Below are 24,888 nucleotides of genomic sequence, written 5' to 3' on the forward strand. Positions count from 1 at the left end.
GAACTCACAGTAATTCCTCTGCCTCAGCCTCCAGAATGTTCGGATTACAGGCATTTATAACCACTCCTGGCTCAAACAGAGTTCTTAATACTTTATTTTGTTCTTTGGTTTGGAGACAGGATTTCAAGGCTGGCCTTGAACTCGCCGTGTAGCTGAGGGTGACCTTGAACTCCTGAGTCTCTGCCTTCACCTTTCAAAGTACTGGGATTACAGATGTGCACCATCATCATACCTGGCTCTCATTTTTTTTTTTAAAAAAAAATATTTTTGTTATTTTTTAATTATGTGTGTGTGTGCGCACATGTGCGTGCACCTGAGTACAGATCCCCAGAGGACTGGAGAGGGCACTGGCTCCCCTGGAGCTGAATACAGACGGTTGTAAGCCATCCACACGGGTGTTAGGAACCAAACTCAAGTTCTCTTGCTAAAGAGAATCTGCTCTTGGTCACTGAGCCATCTCTACAGCTCTCACCCCCCACACACACTTTTTTTGAGACAAGGTCTCAATGTGTGGCCCTAACTGGCTTGGAACTCATTTTTGTACAGTAAGCTAGTGTTGAATTCACAGAGATCCACCTGCCTCTGCCTTCCAACTATCACCATGCCAACCTCCTACCCCCACCCTTTGCCATTTTTTAATTATAATGATACTCAAGAGGGCGAGGATAGAGAAAGAGAAGGCCTCACTCTTGTGTCACCAGAGCTGTAGTCCAGGGTCTGACCCCACCCCCAGATCCCTCTATGCTACCTCTGGGCTATCCATTCAACTACCCCACCCAGAGTAGTGCCAAGGGCCAGCGTGAGATCCCTTGGAAGCTTAAGGCACACAGAGTCCCTGCCAGCAGGGCAGTTCCATCAGGAATGTCTCCCAGCTCTTGAAGCCTCCAGGGTCCCGCAGCAGCAGACTTAGGCCCAGCCAGCTGCTCTCACTGCCTCGGGTCAGGTAATCCTCACACACAAAGGAGGCTCCTTACGTGACATGGGGGGAGGGGCTGGACTTCTGAGAGGGGCAGTGATGGGCTCCCAAGCTAGCCCTTGGGGAGGGGGGTTCAAGAGCAGAGGAAAGGAAGCCTGCATAGTCTAAGCCTGGTCACCAGGAACCAGGGAAAGGGAGGAGAGCTGTCGGGCAGCCCAAGGGTCAGGGACAGAAGGAGGGAAGCTGATAGCGTTGTGGAGCCTGCTACTCAACTCAGGAAGCCTGGGACAGGGCTCAAGGTCAGCCCCGCCTGCTCTTCCTTCCTTTGCTTGCTCAGCGCCTCCTCCCAGACCTTAGGTCCCAAACTGCAGGTGACCAACAAGGGCCCCCACCTCCATAGAATCATCCAACTGGTCGATCACACCACCATACACAGATCCAAAGCCACCCACAACCTCACAGACAACGACAAATCCACAGTCGGGGCTCTCCTAGGCGTGTGCACACGTGAAAAACAATGCCGGCCCACTGGCCTGGTCTCCTCCCTCCAGGGCAGTGCCTCCAGGGCCTCCTCCACCCTTTAGCCCTGCTTGCATCCCAGTTCCCAGCTTCAATAGAGCAGAGGCCCCTCCTGACGAGTCCTAACAGGCCAAGTTGACAAGCAGGCCAGGCGAGCTGCAGCTCCCAGCCCCTCCACTGACACACCACCACCTCCAGAAGCTTGGAGCTTGGGACCCTGTGCTGCTCCAGTCAGCTAGAATGAGGTGATTCAAAAGGTCTTCCCCACCTATGCTGTCCTTCCCAGATTACTGGGCCCAGGTCTGGGATGGTCTGTGGGCACACCATACCTGTCCCTCTCAAAGTGGGTCACAGCCAAGGCAGAGGAAGGCTGGGACAGGGGGCAGGGAAGCATGATCCATGCCTGACAGCTAATCTGTCCAGGAGGGACAGGGACAATCCCAGTCAGGCACATGAGCCTGGCATCTTCAGTGATAAAACGGAGGTGGATAGAAACTTTCACCCAAAGAATGTTGAGAAAATTAAGTCAACTACAGAAAGTCTTAGCTGGGTGTAATAATACATGCCCGTAACCTCAACACTGGGGAGGCAGGAGGAGAGTTTGGGAACAGTCTGAGCTATACAGTGAATTCCAGGCCACACATGCCTACACAGTGAGACAATTTCAAAAAAGCAAAAAAATAGAGTCTCAGTAGGGGCCCAGAGCACACAGTGGGGCCCAGAGCACACAGTAGGGGCCCAGAGCACACAGTAGGAGCTTGAAAATTCAGGTTTGATAACAAGACATGTAGACACTCAGATAAATTTGCACAAACATAGTGGCACCGCATACACTCTCAGACCTGGGCACTCCCCTGCACACAGTGGCACCATGGCCCCTCCCACAACGGACCCACTCCTGCCTTTTTGTTGCTGTCCTGGAATTTGCTCTGTAGACCAGGTTGACCTCGAACTCAGAGATCCATCTGCCTGCCTCTGCTTCCCGAATGCTGGGATTAAAGGTGTGCACCCCTCCCCTCCACCACCAATCCAGGCTTTTATGGACTGAGAAACACTGCTTTCCCTCAGAGGGGAAGAGAGATCCACAGACCTGGTTTCTAGGCCCTTTGGGAATGGGCAACATGAATTCCCAAGTGGAGGCTGCTCCTAGCAGATGAGGAGCATGGAAAAGGTGCCAGGCTGGCAGGACTACCACCAAGCGGGAGAGCTGTTACCAGCCTTGGTGACGCCAAGGGACAGAGGCCCAAAGACAGAGTCTGTGCTCATGGTGGGAAATGAGCACTTATAAAAGAGGGTGAGCCTGGAGTCAGCCACAAAGTAAACACCCGGGCCATTGCCAAGGCAACCACAGGCAGTGTGGGACAGGGCCACACAGTCCCCTCCGCCCTGATTCACTCCACCCAGATGCCCCTGGGCTGTCTTAGGTCTTCTGGGTGTCCTCTCCGGCTATGCCTCCTCAAATCAAACCCGGAGAGTGAGGGCTTGTTGCCTCACAGCAATGCTGGACTTTCTGGAAGACCTGACCAGCATCTGTCTGTCCCAAGAGACGGGAGAAAGAGACTGCCTCAGGGTACCACGACAGCCTCCCTAAGAACGAAGGCCACTGTTTTTCAGAAATGGATTTGATCTGGAGAGCCTTTGTCCAGGGTAGACTTTCAGAAACTACTAGGCTAGAGTGAGAACTCAGTCAGTAAAACGCTCGCCCTGCACACATGAGGACCTAAGTTCAAGCCCAAAGAACTTTAAAACAAACAAACAAATAAAAAAGGTCCAGGTGCAGCAGTGTGTGCATCTTATCCCAGTGCTGGGGAAGGCAGGGACAAATGGACCCCTGGGGTTCACCAGCCAGACAGTCTAGCCTACTGTTCAACTCTAGGAAACGAGAGGTCCTGTCTCAAAAACAAAAACAAACAAACAAACAAACAAGATCTAAGGCTGCAGAGAGGGGTGGCTCAGGGGTGAAGAGCACTGGCTGCTCCTGCAAAGACTGCAGTCCAACTCCCAGCACCCATGCAGCTCACAACCCCAGGTCCCACTCAGGATCCCACGTCCTCTTCCGGCATCCACAGTCACCAGGCACACATTAGTTGCATACACTAATGCACAGGAAATAAGCTGTCCAGAAACTCACTACGTAGACATAGACAGGCCGGCCTCAAACTCAGAGATCCACCTGCCTCTGCCTCTCCAGTGCCGGGACTAACCAGGTACATCATCACACCCGGCAAATAAATAAACCTTTTAATATAAAACAATTTTTAAAAGCGACCAGGTGTACAGTGGCCAAGGAATGGCAGCCAAAGCTGTCTTCTAAACTCTGCACAAATGCATAGAAACGAGTGCCTAGACACACACACACGCACACACACACTCACATGCATGCACACTTTATGACTGGAATGTTAACCTAGCATTCAAGAGGTAAAAACGGGGAGATCAGAAGTTCAAGTTCATCCTCAACTACATGGTAAGTTTGAGGTCAACTTCTGGTACTTGAGACTGTGAGAGTGGGCAGGGGAGGGAGAAGATTATTTGTATTTTAAGAAAGAACATGGAGAAACCGAAATAGAGGGAATATATATATATCTTCTATATTACATATATATCATGTGTTATTTAATATATAAAATACATACATATATATTTATATAGATAAAATGCAGCTGATGTGGAAAACAGTATGGAACTTTTTTTTAGATTTATTTATTTATTATGTATACAGCATTCTATCTGGATGTTTGCTTGCAGGCCAGAAGAGGGCACCAGATCTCATTATGGATGGTTGTAAGCCACCATGTGGTTGCTGGGAATTGAACTCAGGACCTCTGGAAGAGCAGCCAGTGCCCTTAACCTCTGAGCCATCTCTCCAGCCCCAGTATAGAACTTCATATACATGTTCTCAACAGCATTCTTGGCCAAGGCATGATAGCATATGACATTTTAATCACAGTTCCTGAGGTGCAGAGGTAGGCAGTTCTCTGAGTTCAAAACCAGCCTGGTGTACATTGTGAGTTCCAAGTCAGCTGAGGCTGCATAGTAAGACTTAGTCTTAATAAAATAAAACAAAGAACACCTGTATTCTTCATAATAGCCAGAAGGTGAAAGTGATCCAAGCACCCGTCCACAGATGAGTTAACCATACGGTACATGAATGTGATAAGATACAGTATATCAAGCTAGGTGGTGTCGGCACAGGCCTTTATCCCAGCACTCAGGAGGCAGAGACAGGAGGATCTCTGAGTTTGAGGCCAGCCTGTTTTACAGAGAAAGTTCCAGAACAGCCAGGGTTACACAGAGGAGAAACCCTGCCCCCCCCCAAAAGATATAATAGATCAACCCAGAGGAATATTACTCAGTCTGAAAAAGAAATGGAGTTCTGATGCAGTATTCATAGGGACATGCCTTAAAGACACGCTGAATGAACTAAGCCAGACACAAAGAGATTCGTAGGAAGTTCATTTATATGTCACGCTTAGATTCCCAGAGACAGAAAGGAGAAGGGTGGCTAGCCTCCGGAGAGACTAGAAACTTGGTGCTTCAACGATTGCAGGGTTATAGCTTGAGGTGGATGGTGGTGACAATGTCTGTGTGACTGATGTCACAGAACTATACACTCAAAAATGGTTTTGTCAGGGGCTGGAGAGGTAGCTCAGCAGTTAAGAGTGCTCACTGCTCTTCCAGAAGACCCATATTTGGTTCCCAACACCCACATCAGGTGGCTCACGATTGCCAGGAACTCCAGCGCCAGCCAAGACTGACACCTCTGGCCTTGATGGGCACATACACTCATATGTGCATGTCTGCACCCGACACAGACACACAGACATGGTTTGTTGTTGGTTTGGTTTGGTTTTGGTTTTTTGAGATAGGATTTCTCTGTGTAGCTTTGGAGCCTATCCTGGAACTCTCTATGTAGACCAGGAAAGCCTCAAATTCACAGAGCTCCTCCTGCCTCTATCTCCTGAGTGCTGGGATTAAAGGTATGCACCACCACCACCTAACGGGGGAAAATGTCAATAGCAGCTGGAATGAATTCCCAGCCTAGGATGCTGCATACACCTGTCCAGAAGGCCCCTAGCCTGGCTGAACCCTACCCAGATAACCTTGGTTCTGAGGGACCTGGAGTTCCAGTCCCATCTTCCAGGACTGCTGCTATCCACTTTGCAGTTCTAGAGAGTTTCACACAGGGAAGCTCCTGGGCTGTCAGGAACCCTGACACACACAAAAAGTCCCTGCTATTCATAGGATCCTTTCCACTGGAAACTGAACGGCCTCTAACAGTCTTCCCAGCCTTGCCCCACGCAGAGATGGTGGGACTACTGAAGAGTTCTCTGGCTCAGTGTGAGACTCTGTCTGAGATCTAACCTTACAGAGGACACCCAGTCTGCGCTAAGCCCCAGTGAGCCTACAACTCCCTGTAACACCCACACAAAGGTGTGCCCACATGGGATCATCCCTGTCTCTGCGGGCTCCGAGGATCCTGACTACACGCTGCTGTTGACAGTGCCACAGCCAGCAGAGCCCTCTGCTGGCTCATGCCTGCCACATCATGTCGTCTCATTTGGAAAAGAAAGGGACAGGTGTCATTCCAGTGGCCTGTCCCCCACCCTGCATTCTCCAGGATTCTCAGTCCCAATTAGCTGAGGCATAACCCCTCTCCCCCTCATTAAAAAAAAAATCCCTTACAGGAGAAAGGTCAAATCGTGTAAAATTCTGAAGCCTCCCTCTGGTCCAGAAGTACCAAGGAGGCCTAGTTCCCTCCCCTGAAGAGACTGTGAGACTCCAGTCATTCAAGAAGACAGGAGCTGCCTGAAGTCACTCTTCTTCAAAGTCCTCACAACCATTCTATCACTGGACAGTTCATTTGAGACAGACTGAAAACCCAGTGTGAGCCACCCTTCTGTGCTCCCCCCCCCCCCGTTCTTCCTGTTGTCCTCCCACCTGGGCAGAGACAAGACAGCAGGTGCACTCACTGGTTTCTTTGAGAGCAGACGGACAGCTCAACTCCAGTCCAGCTGAGACCACATTCCCTCAGAGGGCAGGTTTCAGCAGATTCCTAGCCTCTCCCCCAGGGCATGTGGGGTTCTCTGCAGGAAGAGGCTCTTAGCCTCACCTCTGAAACCACCCACCCCCTACCTTAGTCCTGTCCAGGCTACCTCTGCATTCCTCTGTACCCTGGCCCTGCCTCTGAGCAGAACCTCTCCCTGGTCTAGCCTATGCTGCAGCACAGGTAACCCGGGAGTTGAGGGGATGGACAGGTTTATAACATCAAGTGCCCTCCACTGTGCTCCTGACTATGCCGGAATTGGAACCCTTGGTCAGAAAGGGACAGAGGGCATCTCTTATCTTCAGACCCTTGCCCTCAGTCACCCCAGCTGCCCTCAGCCATGGAACCACAAGCACAGTAGATGACAGGCCCTCTGTACACACAGCACTGTGAACTTTAGTGGTGCCACCCATTCTCCCTGACCCAAGCCACAACTGGATAGGGAAGTCTACACTCACCCAGGGGACACTGGGGGGAGGTGGACAGAAGACTGGGAGAAAGACCTACCTCCACCCCAGCATTCAGGAAGGGACACATTTAACACCGGCATTCACCTTGGCCCTTTTCTAGGTAACATCAAAGTTGTCAATCAAGTTCACACGGGTTTTCTTTGCTCAGCAAAATTATTGGGAAGGCATTCTAGGAACGGATAGGTGGGAGGTATCATCCACCCCACCCAGCCTCCCGAACACCATTAGGGTGGACCCTGCCACCCAACGGCCAGTGAGTCAGCCTGCTTTCCACCCACACCCACTCTGAGCTACTTAGTTTCCCTCCAGGAGGTCAGTCTAGGTGATAATATTTTGTCCACCAGGCCCTGGAGGACACACCTCCAGCCTCCACACACACCACACCCCCTTCCCTGTGCTCCAGGATGCCTCTAGCCTCCTTCCAGTTCCTGTGAGCACCCTGCATGCACCCTTCCAGCCCCTGGGCCACTGCAACACACTGTTTTTGGAAGGTTCTGTTGCCTTCAGCCCCATTCCTGCTTCCCCAGCCCTCACTCCTAACCCACCCTGGAGCTCCCAGCATTAACTCCCAGCATTCACATTAACGTCTAGTGACACAGCAGCTCCAGGTGGCTCAGCTGGTAAAGGAACTTGCAACCAAGACTAAGGACCTGAGTTTGACCCCTGTGACTCCCAAGTCATCCTCTGGCTTTCAGGTGTCCTTCCACTCCACACAAAATAAAGCTTTATTTTTAGAATCACTTCTTCACACACATACTGCCCTGTGCTCAATGCTTGCTCTCTGGGCACCCTCTCGGGCATATATGCTTATGAGGCTATTTTGACCTGTATCCTCCCGTAGCCGTGAGTCCTGAGAGACCGGGACTGTGTCTTCTTTGAAGGGACAGCATGTGGTCCAGGTGGGGAGCAGCATGATGTTTCTAATGGGGGGGTAAAGAATGCCCTCACTGCCTGGTTGTGGTAGCTCGTGCCTTTAATCCTAGCACTTGGGAGACAGAGACAATTGGATCTTTTTGAGTTCCAGACCAGCCTGGTCTATAGAGTGAGTTCCAGGCTAGTCAGGGCTACAAAGAGAGACCTGTGTCAAACAAACGAACAAAGAATGCTGTCACCACTGGGGTGGCTACCCCTATCCCTTGAGGGCCCACCTGGGAAAGAGGCTGCTTCATTTCTTTTTTGTGGTTTGTTTTAAGACAGGGTTCCATGTAGCCCAGGTTAGCTTTAAACTATGTAGTAGCCAAGAATGACTTTAAACTTCTGGTCCTCATGCCTCTAGCCCTCAAGTATTGGGGGGGAATACAGGCTTGTGCGACCACGCCCACATTTCAACTTTTTGTTCTTTCTTGGTGGGAACCATATCCAAAAGTTGGAGCATTGGAAGACAAGGCTGAGGGGGCAGGGCACACATGGATAGACAGGCAATCAGCTTCCATACTCTGGAGCCATGCCTTGTCCTGACATTCGGTGGTCCAGCCACCAGTCCTCCTCACTGGTCTCAAACATGCTAGACACAGCACTTGCCCGTCTCTCCCACAGTCCTGTCTTCTTCCCAAGACCTCTGACTGGCCTCCCGGTCCTCAGATGTCAACCTGGCAGCTGAGGGGATGGACCCAGGTGCCACAGTGTTTCAGATTCCTGCTAGGTACATCTTCCTTGGCAGGTCAAGCCTAGGCTCTTGATCACCTCATCTCATGCCTCGTCACTACCAATCTCTCTCAGAACAAAGGGACACCGGCTGTGTGGCCTTATGTGCACAGGCTACCAGGCGGTAGCTGAGACATCAGATAACTGTAGAAAGGGCTGAAGGGATAAGGAGGGAGAGCAGGGGAGGAGGGGACGAGGGAAGGCGGAGGGGTGGTCCAGCCAGACGTGAGGAGCGACAAATATGCGAAGTACGCCTGCCCCGAAGCTATGAATAGTGCAGCTAGCCTGCCAGCCGGGTCGCAGCCCCCGCCCCGCCCCACGGAACAAACGGCCTGAAACGAGGTGAGCGCCCAAGGGGCCAAAGCGGCTCCTGCAGACGGCTGAGCCCCGAACATGATAGGCGTGGTCATGCAAATAAAAACAAGAGGTACCTCTGATTGGTGGGTCCCTGCCTATCGGAAGCTTGCGCGGAACGGTCACTCTGCCCAAGGCAGCGCCCATTAGCTGGAGCAACTGCGTTTCCCAAGCCTATAGGCCCCTTAGGGTTATCATCAGTCACCAGTCACCTCAATGATGCCACGGGGCCGCTGGAGACCTCCTCGTTCCTATCCTTGCCCAAATAAGGCTCTGCCTCCTCGGGACGCCATCCCTCGCTACCTTAGCCCCAGGTCAGCCACGCTTTCTTGGAGTTTACAAGTCTGAGCTCACAAACAGCTGAGCACTTAGGAAATGACATCTGAACCAGTCCCTGCCCCAGAGCTCTGCACCTTGTTAAGCTTAAGGACAGGAGAGTCGATCCGTGGCCTACCCTGCCCCCGTTTGTCCCCAAACAATTCAGTTTCAGAGACTAATCTAAGACAATGGAAAGGTTATCTCCAAGCGGGATTCTGGGTGGAAGGGTTGGTACAATAAATAAGGATCAGAAAACCAGGGGCTTAGTCTCCACGTGTAACCCTGGCTTCATCCTTTCTCTCTCGAAGCCTCCATCTCTTCATCTGTGAGGGGTCCTGCAGAGTCGACTGGATGAATGTCTGACACCTAGGAGCTGCTCAGCAATTTTTAGTTCAGCAAGGCCCAAAGGGTTTGCAAAATTAAAAGCAGTCCGATTTTATAAAGATCCAAGAGGTAGACATGCATTAAACAAAGCAGATGTGGACACAGGGTTCAAAACAAATGTCTAAGCAGGGAATGCCTGTATCCCAGAATTGAGAATGGGTGTGGGGACAGGGATCACTGAGAACTCAAGGCTTGGGAAACATATCAAGGTCCAGGAAAGCTTGGGCAGCTTAGTGACACTCTGTTTCAAAAAAACAAAACCAGGGCTGGAGAGATGGCTCAGAGGTTAAGAGCACTGACTATTCTTCCAGAGGTTCTGAGTTCAATTCCCAGCAACCACATGATGGCTCACAACCATCTGCAATAAGATCTGGTGCCTTCTTCTGGCCTGCAGGGACACATGCAAGCAGAATGTTGTATACATAATAAATAAATTAAAAAAAGAAAACCAACAGACTGGAGAGATAGCTCAGTGTTTAAGAGCACTGCCTGTTCTTCCAAAGGACCTGGGTTTGATTCCTAGGACCCATATGGCAGCTCACAACCACATGGAATTCCAGTTCCAAGGGATCCAGTTTCCCTCTTCTGACCTCAGGCACCACAGACATACATGCAGACAAAACACCTACTTGTGTGTATAAAATGATTTTAAAAATCACACTACCACCTAAATAAATAAAGACACAAATATGAGCTCAAGTCCCAGAACCCACAAGGTAGAAGTTGAGAACTGCCTGACTTCCACTTATGTTTTGTGGCACGAGTGCACGCGCGCGCGCATACTCACACACACACACCAAGTGTATAAACATGTATGTATGTATGTATGTTACACCTGTCCTGTGGTCACTGCCATATTGCCTAACACAAAGGTACATGGGAGGAGCTGGGTGCACTCAGGAAGGAGAGGCAGGAGGATGTCCCTGTGAATCTGAGGCCAGCCTGGTCTATACACTGAGTTCCAGGACAGCCTGGGGAAGATGTCACCACTCATGTTTGGCTGCAGCAGGGTTTGTTCTGCATGGGATCAGGGAACTCAAGGCTCAGGGTTCTTTTTTCTTTTCTTTCTTTCTTTTTTTTTGTTGTTATTGTTTTGCTAGACAAGGCTTCTCTATGTAGCCCTGGCTGTCCTGGAACTCGCTCTGCAGACCAGGTTTGCCTCAAACTCAGAGATCTGCTGTCTCTGCCTCCTGAGTGCTGGAATTAAAGACCTGTGCCACCACCTCCTGGCCATTCCTGGGTTCTATCAGTAAACACAGGCTTCTCCATTAAGTTTCGAGAGGGATTCATCAAGGCGAGGTTTACCAATGCTAGACAGTTAGTGTGGGACAACCCAGCAGAATTCAGGACTTGTCCATCGACAGATAGTTAGAAGGTGGAACAAACTGGTATTCACACCCATGCTCTGAATCTCACTCAGGATGTAAGTGTGCGCATGTTTACTAGAGCCATTGGCAGGGATGTCTTCCCCTCCCTTATTTCGCCAGTCCTCCTTGGGCTCCAGGCCAACCGCTCTGGGGTAGGTGAGCCTATGCTGAGCTGTGGGAGGTGATCATCCATGCCTTTTTGGGTCAGGCAATATAGGATTTGGTTTTGTTTTGTTTTTATAATAAATATACAATTGCATAGTGGTGGCCTTTGAACATCCTCCCAGCAGACGGTATTTTACTAAGTTCTCACTTAGGACTAGAGCTATGACTCATTTACTGAAATTCTTGCATGGTGTGTACAAAGTCTTGGGTTAGGTTCCCAGCAGTGCACAAACTGGCATGGTGGTATATGTTCCAGGAACCCCAGCACTTGGGAGGTGGAGGCAGAAGACTACAAGTTCAAGGCCATCTGTTCGGGCGGCTGACCAATCCCTTGTCTGAGGGGCGTGGCCGCTCCAGGGGCAAAAGATACCTTTAAAAGAACCGGGTTTGGGAGAGGCCCGCCCCTTGTTCTGCCTTGGTTCTTTGTGTCGCTGGAACCTCGTCTTTGTAAGTGTACCCCACTTTCTCCTTTTATTAAAACTGATTTATTCTAAAAAGGCTATTTTGGTTATTTCCAAATTCCTCCGACCGCCGCATCAGCCATCCTTGGCTACCTGGGATATGCTAGACTCTGTCTCAAAGAAATAGTAATAATAATTTTCAGGGCTGGGGAGATGGCGCAGAAGTTAAGAGCATTGACTACTCTTCCAGAGAGAACTGAGGTTTGATTCTCAGAAGCCACGTGGTGGCTCACAACCATCTGTAACTTCAGTTCCAAGTGATCAGACACCCTCTTCTGACCTCCTCCGGCAGCAGGCACACACATGGTACACAGATACACATGCAAGTAAAACACCCATAGACACTGCATTTTAAAAAAGTTTTCACCTGTTTGCTGGGGAGATGGATCTGCTGGATAAGAGCATCTGCTCTGTAGGCATAAGGACCTGAGTTCAAATCCCTAGAAATCATGCTTAAAAAAAAGAAAAGCCAGGCCCAGCCATCTGTATCTGAAACCCAGAGATACTACAGAGGGCACTGACGGGAGGGTTCCTGGTCACCAGTATAGCTCCAAGTTCAGTAAGAGATCCTGTCTCAAGGGCATCATAATTGAGAAAGTGATGGAGCAGGACAACACCGTTTCCTCTGGCCTCCTTAGTAGCACCCCACATATGCATATAGATCACACATATGTAACTCACAGGAAAGAAGGGGAGGACACCGTAAACACACACACACACACACACACACACATGCATGCATGTAGATCACACATCCAGGAAGGAGGAAGAGAGGAGCAGGGGGAGAACAGAGGAAAGAAAGACACTCACTTGTATCTACATGTATATAGATCATGCATATGTAACACACAGGAAGGGAGAGGAGGAGGCGAGGAGGGCACACCACACACATACACACACACACACACACACACACACACATAGATCATACATATGAAACAAACAGAAAGGAAGAAGAGGGGGAGGAGGAAGGGAAGAAGGGGAGAACACACACCCACATCTACATGTGCAAATACATCACACACACATGCATATATATCGCATATATGTAACACACAGGGGGAGGGGGAAGGGAGAAGGGAGGGAAGACACACCGATGTCTATATGTGCACATACACACACGCACACACACACAGGAGGAAGAGAAGGAAAAGACTGCTCAGCTTAGGAGCTGGAGCTATAGCTGGTAAGGCCCTTCATCTGAACCACAGGTTTGGAATGAGATGAGCAAAACCAAGTTAGTCTCATCACAACCCGGTTTAAGTAGGTCCCGTGGCAACCTTACCAGCAACTGTCTTCATCTTTTTTGTTTGTTTTTTGAGACAAGGTCTCACTGTGCAGCCCTGGCTGACCTGGACCTCTCTATGTAGATCAAACTACCCTTGAATTCACAAAGATCCACCTGCCTCTGCCTCCAAATGCTGGGATTAAAGATATGCACTACCACTGGTCATGCCTTTAATCCCAGCAATGGGAGGCAGAGGCAGGTGGATCCCTGAGTCTGAGGTCAGCCTGGTCTACAGAGTGACCTCCAGGACAGCCAGGGCTACACAGAAAAACCCTATCTCAATAAATAAATAAATACATAAATAAATTTTTTAAGACAATAAAAACACTAAAGATGGATGTTCAGCCAGGCGGTGGTGGTACACGCCTTTAATCCTAGCACTCAGGAGGCAGATCCACAGGTGGATCTCTGTGAGTTTGAGGCCAGCCTGGTTTACAGAGCAAATTCCAAGACATACTCCAAAGCTACAGAGAAACCCTGTCTCAAAAGAAAAAAAAATACAGATGTTCAAGGGGCATTATGAGGTGCCTGAGCTCCTGTGCGGGTAATGATCTGTGACCCCAGCACCCGAGAGGCTACACAGACTCTGCCAAAAGGCTGAAATAAGTAAATAAATAAAAACACCACCACGCAAGGTCACCCAGGATCCAAACTGAAACTGGGCCTTTCTAAATTGGTAACACGTGTATGTCGCCCACTTTGCCTTTAGTCCCCCTTTCTGGGTCTGCTCCACACTGTGCCTTTGGTCTGCCAGGGTCTTCTTTAACACTAGGGTTTTAGGCAAGGGGGCCGTGGGAAAATTCCGGACTGGCAAGTAATGGAGATGGGAATCTCACAAGCCATGTTTATAAAATTTTAGTGGAGTCATTTTGTCTGGCTTTTGGGCAATAGAAAAAGCAGACAAGGAACCCCTTGAGGGCAGGGCTGTGTGGAGCCCAGGGTGCTTACAAGTAATGATCATCCACAAAATGAAAGCTGGTTTGCTTGAAGATCTGGCCACTGCCCAATTTTTCCCAAGCATTGAGCCTCCTATGCTGCCCCAGGCTGTAGTCATGGGGGGAGGGCAAGAGGAGCACCATGCCAGCCATGCCTGGGAATGTCCTTGGCAGTCCCAGGCCATACCCGGTCCCTCAGATAAGCCCTAGCACTGAGGGACCTGGGCCTCTGGGTCCCAATGCAGGAGGCAAAGGCTGCAGGAGAGGAAGGGAAGTGACTCTCTCACCAGCCTGGGTGACCAACCCCATTACTCCCCTTTTGTACACCTGCTCACCCTCAGCTGTCCCCACAACTCCCCCAGGTGCAGCAAGGCGCAGGGGCCCAGGGCCAAGGTCTCATTAGAGCTAATGAGAGCTCAGCTGTGTAGATGCCAGCTCAAGATACAGGGAGCAACAAAGAGAGCCCCATCCTCTCTGGGAGAGGAACCCGAGACCACACCTCCAGAAGACTCCTCAAATCCAAGTGAAGACAGTTCCTGCCACTGATGACACTTTCAGAACTGCATCAGGGGCAGTTTCAGTGTGTGACCATCACGGCACGCTTACACCGTCCATCCCCGACAGGTTACTAGGCACTGTCACCTGGTGGATTCTCTGCCATGTACTCCAGTCCCTTGTTGAGCCATCATGCCTCCTGTGGATACAGAGTCAGTGTGCAAAGAGAGGTGGCATAGCATCAGGGTGGGGCAGGGAGCTTCCCTGGCTGAATGGACCAAGAGTCCCCTACCCACTGCTCTGTCCAACACTCAGAGTGCTGTTTACCCACTTGAGAACCCTACTCCTTTACCTGGACGGCATCTTTTCTCTTTCTTCCACTCTTTTTCATTCTTTCTTTTTTCTTTTTTAATTTAAACCAGGGACGATGGCACAAGCCTTGAATCCAGCACTCGAAGCAGATCTCTGTGAGTTCAAGGCCTCACAGAGATGGAGCCGAGGATGGTACTGAACTCCAGTCTCCTGCATCTACCTCCTGGGTTCTGGGATCCAGGCATGCACGATCACACCCAGTTTATGCCACTCTGCGCAGACTGAACTCAGGGTTTTGTGCACATTAGGCAAGCATTCTATCGCTGAGCTAGCCCTTTTAGCTTTCATTTTAATTTCAAGACAACGTCTCAAGTAAGTTGCCCAGGTAGGCCTTGAATTTGTGATCCCTCTGGCCTCAGTCTCCTGTGTCACCAGACCGGTTCTTGTTAGTTCTATCTCCCTCTCTGCCTCTAGTCTTCTTACCCTGCCTTTTCTCTAGGCCTCAATTTCCCTAAAGGAAAGATGAGACAGGAAAGGGTACCCTCTCTAACTGGCTGTTTCTCTCCTCCCTTCTGCCATCCACTGTGCAGAACCACAACTGATCCCTCATTGATAAGGAGACCGCTGGTAAAGCACAGGGGTCTCCGCTCAGAGGTGGGGGTCTCTGCTCAGTGGTGGGGATCTCTGCTGAGAGGTGGGGGTCTCCACTCAGAGACAGGGGTCTCTGCTCAGAGGTGGGGGTCCTTCAGCCTTCTAGAGGCTCTAAGGAGTGGAGTGGGGTTGGGGGAGGGGCCCCTGTGGCCCAGACCCCCACTCCACCTCTCCATGCACTCCAGGTCCTACACTCCCACCCTGCTCTCCCAAGTGGGTCTCACATCAGTGGCAGGAATTAACAAGGAAGAAAACAAGAGCTGGATTGGGAGCCCAGTGTAGACAGAATCAGACTGCTGACTGAAAGAAGCCTGGCAACCCGTAGAAGGAACTCTGCCCTTCCCCGAACCGACACCCCTGCTTGTCATTGAGGCCCCGAGTTCTTGTCCTCCCACATGGCTCCTACATGTCCCCCCAGCCCACAACATTCCTGGGGCCCACAGGCTTCCTGCCCTATGTCCATGACACAGAGGCCAGCAAGCCCTTTGCCCAGTCTGTTCAAGCTCTCTCTCTTCCCAGGGATACAGGCTGAGCTTTGAAAGGGTCACTTCAAAGGGGACAGTCTGTGGAGAACCCAGCCAGACCGAGGGCCGTCTCCTCCGCCAGATTCCTGGCAGCTGTCGACAAAGGCTCCACTGTTTTCCTGGCCCCCAGACGCCCCCAAAAGCACTGGGCATAAGGCTTTCTTTCCCTAGTTCCACTCCTACAGGCCAGCCCCTTGCTACAGGGAGCAGCTGAGGCCCCTGCTACATGAGAGGCTGTGTTGGTGGACCAGGGAACTCTCCCCCTTCCTTGGCACTCAACCCCAGGATGATCAAGTAGCCTCCAGGACCAGTGACCCAGGTCCCTCCCTTATCCTTGGTCACCCAGTCTTTCTGGCTCAGCAGGGGCCCCCTGCCTTCTCCAGCCCACTTCACACTCATACCAGGCCTTGCAGGCAACTTCCAGGCAGTCTGTCAGGGATACCTGGCCTCTGTGGAGCCACTCAGCCACAATCATAGTGGCAGCCTTTAATTCTTCCGACCAGGCATCTTGGCCCCGTCTTAGTCTCCAGTGTGCCTGAGTCCAGGAAACAGTTCCTTTAAAACTAACACAACATAGATCTCCAAGAGGGCCCCCAGGAGGTTCTGGGCTGACCTTTACCTCAATGCCAGAATTATCACTAGTCCACATCACTGTCCACCCGGGCTTGGATACCTCCAGAGATGGAGACCTCACTACTTCCATAGAAGCTCACTTCCTCTTCAGATAACTCTGACCAGAAGTGCCTGCTTTGTTTGTTTATGATGGTGTCTTATGTAGCCCAGGATAACCTCAAATGCATTATATAGCTAAGGATGATCTTTAATTTCTGATCCTCTTGCCCCCACTTCCCAGGTGGTGCGATTACATGCCTATGTCACCATGGCTGATCAGGGCAGTGCTAGGGATTGAACCCAGGGCCTGTGCATGCTAGGCAAGCACTCTACCATCTCAGCTACATCTCAGCTCCTTTGTTTGGGGTCTCACCCTATAGCCCAGTCTGCTCTGGAATTCACAGTATAACCAGCCAGCCTTCACCCTGAACTGGTGGCAAGCCACCTGCCTCCCATCACCAGGGCTTGGATTACCACCCATTGATCACTATTTGCCTAACAATGCTGCCAATAGAGACTGGCCTGACTCCCCTCACTCAGGCCTCTCAGTAAGGCTGAGGTAAGAATGGAGGTCAAGAGCTAGGGTTTGGCTCAGTCACAAAGTGCGTGCCTAGCTCATGTAAGCTTCACAGTGAAGCCTCAAGTCCACATGAAAGAGAAAATGGAGGCTAGTGTCCAAAGCCACACAGTAAAGATGGGGTAGAGTTAAAATGGGAACTAACAAGGGTAAGGCCTGACCCACACACTCAACTACAGGGTGTTCCAGGCTCCCAAGAGCCTATAGGGGCATCCCAGACCCAGGTCCAGGCCCCAGGGCCAGTCTGCTGGGTCAGAAGGTAGAACGTCAAATATCTCCCAGTGCGTAGATCCCTGTGAGCAGATGAAGCTGTAGCCCGCAGGTCTGACTGACTAGTGCTAATTCAGACCAGGAAAAGAAGAACAGAAAGGAAGGGTGACCCAGCAGCCCAGGTATGTGAGGGTCAAAGGAAGCAGGAGATGTCCCCGGGCCCAAGGTTAGGGCAGCTGTGGCCTGGAAACCCAACACCTGTTGCTTGAGAGATAAAATGGTTGATAACAGCCAGGCTGGATGATAGAGGACTATAATCCCAGGGCTGACGCACAAGGATGGACATTTAAGGCCTGCTGTGGCTACAGAGAGAACTCAAGGCCAGCCTCCTTAATGTAGCAAGATTCTGTCTTAAAATAAAAAGTAAAGGGGCTAAAGACATGGTTTAGTAGTTCTTCCCAAGGACCTGGGTTTGATTCCAAGCACCCATATTGTGGCTCACAACCGTCCATAATTCCAGTTCCAGAGGATCTGACACTGTCTTCTGACCTCTGCAGGCACCAGGTCCACATGAGGTACACAGACACAGATGCAGGCAAAACACACGTACACATAAAATAATAAAAGTAATTTTTTAAAAATAGTGCCAGGCTGGACAGTGGTGGCACATGGCTTTAATCCCAGCACTAGGGAGGCAGAGGCAGGCGGATCTCTATGAGTTTGAGGCCAGCTTCAAACAGAGCAAGTTCCAGGACAGCCAGGGCTGTGTACACAGACAAACCTGCCTCGAGAAACCAAAGATAAATAAATTAGACTCAAGTTAAGTAAAAACAGGGCCTAGGCATGTAGATAACAGGAGAACACTTCTCTCAAATGAGGCCCCAGATTCAAATCTCAGTTCTATATTGGGTATAGTGGTGCCTGCCCCCAGCATTAGGGGGAGACAGGAGAATAAGAAATTAATAGTAGAGTCAGGCAGTGGTGGCGCCTGCTTTTAATCCCAGCACTCAGAAGGCAGAGGCGGGCAGATCTCTGTGAGTTCAAGGTCAGCCTGGTCTACAAGAGCTAGTTCCAGGACAGGCCTTGAAGCTACACAGGAAACCCTGTCTCGAAAAACAAAACAAAACAAAAACAAACAAACAAACAAAAAGATAGTAATGGGCAGGATATACAGCACATAGGCAGCATACCCTGATATCAATCCTGAGCACTAAAAATGAAAGCATAATATAAAATAAAACGTTAACATCTAATACAGGCCGGGTTCCAGACACACTCAGACCACCGTCCAACTTGACAAAAACAAACTTCCAGCTGCCTGAGCTCACCTGCTCAGGGCTACCAGAGACCTTTCTCACCTGCCTGTTTCTCAGCACCTTCCCCTCAGAACTCTGGGAAATGAAGAGCCAAATGAAAGCCAGAGAAGGCAGGAGCTGCAGTGGCACCTGGTAGCCTTGGAAGGCAGTAGTGACAGGAAGCGGTCAGAGACTTTTCCCTTCCTCCGTAGGCTTAGCTCAGGCACTCGGTTCAGAAAACACAGCACTACCGTCAGGTTGTCTTCCTGAGACCCTGACCCCACCTCCGTGTGAAGGATAGGCTCCAAAATTCTGTGGGTTTGTCACACACTGTCTCAGCATTCATGAATCCAGTTAGTCAGTCAGCCAGGGAACAAATATTCTCCGAGCTCTGGCTAGCTGCCAGACTGTGTGGTAACAAGCTTGACACCTTTAGGCCATCAGAATGAGGTTAAAAGCACGGTCAGTTCCTTAGCTCTGTCACTCACTTGTGTGACTGCAGGAAGTCATGGAATCTCTCTGTGTCAGCTGGGACAGCAATAACATACCTGCCCAGCATTAAGCACCATGGAGAGATTTGATATTATTCTCTTGTCTTTGAATAACTCTAGTCTGACGGGGAGACTAACGAGCCTCCCATCTCAATGCCAGGGAGAGAGTTAGGCCCTGGTCACACTGGGAGACCAGTGGGGGAGGCTTCTGGCTTGCACTCCACAAACATTTACGGAGGGCTGCCCTGTGCCAGGCACTGTGCAGGGCACTGGGGACACAGATGAACAAGACACATTGTCCACTCATCCTTGTCACAACCCCAGGACTCAGTCCCAGAGGCTGGTGGGATGGGGAGGGGGGACACAGCACCAAGGACAGAACCCCTGGGAGCTTGGGGCTCAGAGGGCCTAAATCCTTATCTGCCACTCAGTCTGAGGGGCATGACACATTTGGGCATCCTTCTCCTCTTTAGCGTAAGATGTTGAACAAGATGGGTCCTTTGGTTTTGACCACTCTGACAGGTATTGAATAGCCCCCCTCCCAAGGGCTCTAACTCTACCCATGCCCAAAGCCAAGACCATCTGGGGGCCTGATGTCTCCCTGAGATGGTGGAGAAGACACTCTCCCGGTACAGCCTGGCACTGCCCTGCTGACACACTGGCATCATTTCATGAGAAACAGGGGCCTAGATCTGAAGGTGGGTTGTTTAAAGGGGGGGTAAGCGTGGGGAGAGGCAGTGCCAACTCCCACAGGCCCTATTCATGACAGAGTCCGGGTGGCAGAGCAGGATAATTAAGACCAGGCTTTGTCTAAATCCCTGACCAAGCCAATACCTCACCTCTGAACCCCTGCATCCAGCAGAGCGGGACCGAGACCACTAGACGGAGGGGAGAATGCCAGCCAGCAGACTGTCACAGGCCTGCAGCGCTGGGGCCAGCCTGGGAGGTGGGGAAGGAGACTGAAGAGCAAGGAATGGATGCCCTACCCACACACACTGAGGGACACCTGAGGCTATGTCACCCTGATGACCAGCAAGGACAAGCAAGCTCCAGTTCAGCAGAAGGAGGATTTGATGTGGACGCTGCTAAATGGGCACAGATTCAAAGGAGAGTGGTAGCTGGGCAGTGAGGACCAGCCATGACTCTAGAACCCGGTGACCCCTTCCTCCCGACTCTTGTTCTCTCTCTTTATACAGTGTTCTGTCTGCATGCCAGAAGATGGCAAGAGATCTCATTAGAGTTTGTTCTGAGCCACCATGTGGGTGCTGGGAATTGAACTCAGGACCTTTGGGAGAGCAGCCAGTGCTCTTAACCTCTGAGCCATCTCTCCAGCCCCTGACTCTGTTCTTTATGAACAATGTAGCTTTGGTCACACCGTTAGCTCACTTTGCCTCAGTGAGTGAGCAACTGTAAGATGGGACAATGACAGTACCAACCTCGATGTGATACTGTAACAATTAAAAGAATGAGCTATATAAATCCTGACCCAGAAGAACCACTAACAAATCTTAGTTATCACCGAGGATGCTGAGATAGACAAAGTCAGCCTGGGCTACATAGCAAGAAATTCTGGATCAAAAAATATATAAGTCTCTAACACTAATGTATATGCTCATTTAAATATATTTGCATGTTCTCTGGATCTCTCTAGCTATCTGCATTGGAATCCAGCATCACAGGAGTCCACTACTAAAAGCTATATCCCTGTACCATGCTCCAGGCTGCTCTGGGGTGCTGCAGCTCACAAACCTGTCCCTGGGAGTTCTTCTGAATAACTAGCCCCAATCTCTCACCCCAACACAGTCCAGTCAACTGCTCTGTAGTCTTTTATACTATTATTATTAACATCATTATTTGTGTGTGTGTGTGTGTGTGTGTGTGTGTGTGGTTTTTTGAGACAGGGTTTCTCTGTGTGTCGTGGTATCTGCTTTGTAGAATAGGCTGGTCTTGAACTCACAGAGATCTGCCTGCCTCTGCGTCCTGAGTGCTAGGATTAAAGGCGTGAGCTACCACACCCAGCTGTAGTCTGCCTTTTAACTCTACACAAGAAGTTTCAAAGTAGGGCTGGAGACATGGTTCAGCTGTTAAAGGATAGGCTCACAACCAAAAGTGTAAGAGTTCAGTCCCCAGCACCCACTGCTCTCTCTCCAGCCACAAAGAAGGGGGGAGGGTTCAAAGTATCTTTGCAATGAGAGATGAAGCAACCCACTGCCCACTCCCACATTGCCCTGCTTTGTAATACCACACCCTCCCTCACTCCTACTCCCAACTATGCCAACATCACTGCATCCTTTTGTCATGAGTTCAGGGTTGCCCTGAGAGGACACAGCAGGCCTCATCCATACAACCCACACAAAAGGGTTTTTCCCCAGGTCCAGTTCCCTCAGCTTCAGCTGGGAACCACACAACAGTGCTGCCCCACCCCAGCAACATACAAGCTTTCTTCCTAATAACCCACCCCCAAGCTTTCTTCCATGCCCTAACCACCACCGGAACTCAGCTGCCAACCCAGCAATGCCTCCATACCTTTAGGTCAGACCCTATCTGAAAATAAGCACTAACACTGCCAGGCATGGTAACACACACCTCTAACCCCAGCACTCCGGAGGCAGAGACAAGTGGATGAATCTCTGAGTTCCAGGTCAACCTGGGCTACAGAGCAAGTTCCAGGACAGCCAGGCTTAGAGGGAAACCCTGTCTGGACAAAACAAAAAATAAAACAGGCACTAACACTTTTACTACACAGTACCAGAGGGCTTTGGGACCCCGGAATCTAGCATTGCAGGGAGGGGATCCACTGCTCTCGTTGAAAGGGAATGGTAGGGCCTAGGACACACAGGGCCTTGGAGTTCCCAGCCGTCTGGGGGTGGATCCAACCACATACAGGCAATGGGAGAAAGCCACCAAGGCTGGGGGCCTTTGGGCCAAGTTTGCAGGCCAAATGAATGGTTCTGCAATGGAGATTCAAATCTCCTACCGTCAGCGCTGGCCACTTTAGAAAATGGGGCTGTTGCCCTGGCAGAGGGGAGAACCACAGGGGATCAAAGGCCACCCACTAGTAGCCCACAGGGGGATATGGGTGGAGGCAGTAAGGGGTCAGGGATGAAGTACCTGCAGTTTGTGGAGGGAGAATCCGAAAGATTCAAGCCTAATGACCTCAACTCCCGCCCCCCCCCACCCCCCATCCCCCCCACCCCCTGTCCATCCTGAATTTCAAGTTTATAATTAGGAAACACACTTTGGCTGTAGGGAGGGGTAGAGAAGCCAACTGAGGGGGAATGTAATACGTCCAGTTCAGACATCAGAGTCTCCTAAAGAGTTTTCAAAGTACATGCCCGCGGGACCAACACCCTGAGGACAGGAGCCCGCTGAAGTGTCAAAAGAGGGTGAAGCTCAGTTCTAGCCTTGACCCTCAAACTGGACCCCAGGGATGTCTTTTCCAAATTCAGGAAAACTACTGACCAGCCAGTGTTCAGTCTTTCGGTTTGCACTGCCACTGCGAGCTGGAGGAGCTGGGTGGGGGTGAACGCACGGAACCGGCAGCCAGACTCCAAGGCAGGGGACTGACCCTGTTGGGAAGGTGAGGGCCCCTCCCCAGCCTCAGCGGCTGGCAGATGAAAGAACCCAAGCAAAGCAGCCCAGCGCTGAGTAATGCCCCTGGCACCCCGCTCCCGGACCCACCCACAGCCGGAGCGGGCAGAGGGGAGGGCCGGCCAGGGCTGGGGTCCCAGTCCCGAGCCCAGCAGCCCACAACGCAGTCCCAGCCGGAGGGGGCCAGCCGGGGACGTCCCGCCCCTGGACCCCTCCCCCACTCCCTGTGGCTCCAGCTGTGCGGGGGCCTCGCCAACGGAAAACGAAAACTCGGGCAGAGGAAACGGCGGCGGGCGCCCCGCCTGAAAATCCCGGACAAAAGGCGCGCGGGCCTCCCACCCCCGCTGCCCGGCCGCCCAGGGCCTGGCACCACCACTGACTGGGTGGCCCCGGCCCGGTAGCCCCGGGCCCGTCGGGGCCCCTGCGCGACGGCCCCCTTCTAGCCCCAGCCTAGCGCAGCTGTCCCTCCTGGCGCTCCCCAGCTGGACACTAAGCTCCCGCAGCGGTGCCCACCGAGGGCGGCGCAGTGACCCCAGCCCGACGGCGGCGCAGTGACCCCAGCCCGGACGTTGCCCCTGGTCCCGCCCCAGCCTGGCCCGGGTCCTGAGCCCTACCTGGGGTGGCCGGGGCTCCGGACGCGGCGGGATCCCGACCAGGCAGAAAGCGACTCCATTCATCGGGCCGCAGTGGAGGCTCTGCGGCCAGGGCACGGTTGGGGGCACGGGCCGGGCCCCAGGGGACGGGAGAGGGGGGGGCCGGGAGCAGAGGGGCGGGGCCAGAGGGGGCGGGCTCTTGCGGCTCCGCCCACCTACTCCCACCCCGCCCCACAAGCCACGCTCCAGAACCGGCGTATCCAGTGGCCTTTCCACACGCTGAGCAGAAAAGTAAAGGGAAGGGAAACAGGGATATACACGGACCATGGAGCCAAGGGTCAGAAACAAACCTGGTCCAGAGACAAGGTCTCAGGGAAGCTTCTGGAGAGGGCCTGCAGGGGACCGGCCCAGACAGATGTTGAACGGTAAGCACAGAAAGAGGATGCGGGCACTGAACTCAGTAACAGCACAAGGAAAGGCAGCTAGAGAGGGACAGAAACGGACCCCGAGGTCCAGAAAGCTGTGAGTGGTGGAGACGGGATGAAACGACCTCATCTCATACAGGGAAAGACGGACAAGGCTTGGGGTGGAGACCCTGAGGGTCTCATGGAAGTTGAGACACATTAGATGTGGTGTGAGGTATGTCGTCCTCCCCTCCATTTGGAAAAGACCCCTCCCAGGAAGAGGGGATGGTACCACGATGGCAGCAGAGTCAGGACTGGAAGGGAATTCTGACAGACGTCTCTGGCATTAGGTGCCCACCGCAGCGCTGTGTCCCAGCTTTGGTCCTGCAAAGATGATCTCTGCCAAGACAGCCATCCTAGGGGACACTCCCACCTCCCAGCTACCCTTCCTGCTCCACTGGGAGCTAGGCCTAAAGAGACACTCCTGGCCTGAGCCAGCCACTTACTTCCCGGTCCTCCAACGGAATCCCACCCTGTTCCCCCAGCTCACAGGCCCCCACTGGTTCCAGTGAGAACCAGTACCTTAGGCCTTCATTGAGCTGGGAAGTTCTTTTTCTACCTAAACCTCATCTGCCCTCTTCCTCCAGTCTATACTGGCCTCTTTCTGAGCCTTCTTACAGGATTTTTTGTTTGAGGGTCTTTCTCTTCCTTCTTTTATAGAATATAAAAGACTTGACCGGCCTGGAACTCCCTATGTAAACCATGCTGATCTCTAACTCACAGAAATCCACCTGCCTCGGCCCTCTGAGTGCTGGGATGAAAAGGCCCTGTTTTGGGTTTTCTCTGATATGACTTCGTTTGATATTTTTAAGACAGGGGACTGCAGAGTGGCATTGAACCGTATCCCTCAGTTTCCTGAGTATTATTATCCTGGGATAATGATCATGAGCCACCACATCTGGCTCCTCACAATTTTAAAGGTTTCTATGTTCCTTTTCCCAGATTATGAGGTAGGAAAAAAGCAGATATCCCCAAGAAATAGTCATTGATTTCAGGGAAGGCAGGCAAAGCAGAAAGACCTCCCTGAGTCCGGAGACCTCATAAGAAAGGTCGCTTTACCACTACCACCACCAGGACAGACCCAAGTCACCAAGCCCACCCCTTGGGCTGTGGCAAGGGGGACGTCCCTCCTCCTGAGAGCCCGAAGGCCACTGATAGACATTCAAAAAGATTCTCCAGTAACTGTAAAGGCCTCTCTAACTTCT

General features: G+C 51.6%; 1 protein-coding gene across 1 annotated transcript in view; it reads right to left on the minus strand.

Annotated features, from left to right (window-relative positions):
- Arhgap23 (Rho GTPase activating protein 23) overlaps positions 1-23,364 on the minus strand; it is an 80,149-nt gene extending 56,785 nt beyond the window's left edge. Inside the window, exon 1 of the mRNA XM_038326032.1 lies at positions 23,241-23,364. Within this exon, the coding sequence (XP_038181960.1) occupies positions 23,241-23,303 (63 nt within the window). The 5' untranslated portion in view covers positions 23,304-23,364. The remainder of the gene's footprint in view (positions 1-23,240) is intronic.
- Between the last annotated feature and the right edge of the window lie 1,524 nt (positions 23,365-24,888).

This window comes from Arvicola amphibius, chromosome 4 (assembly GCF_903992535.2).
Source record: "Arvicola amphibius chromosome 4, mArvAmp1.2, whole genome shotgun sequence".
NCBI classification, from domain to species: Eukaryota; Metazoa; Chordata; class Mammalia; order Rodentia; family Cricetidae; genus Arvicola; species Arvicola amphibius.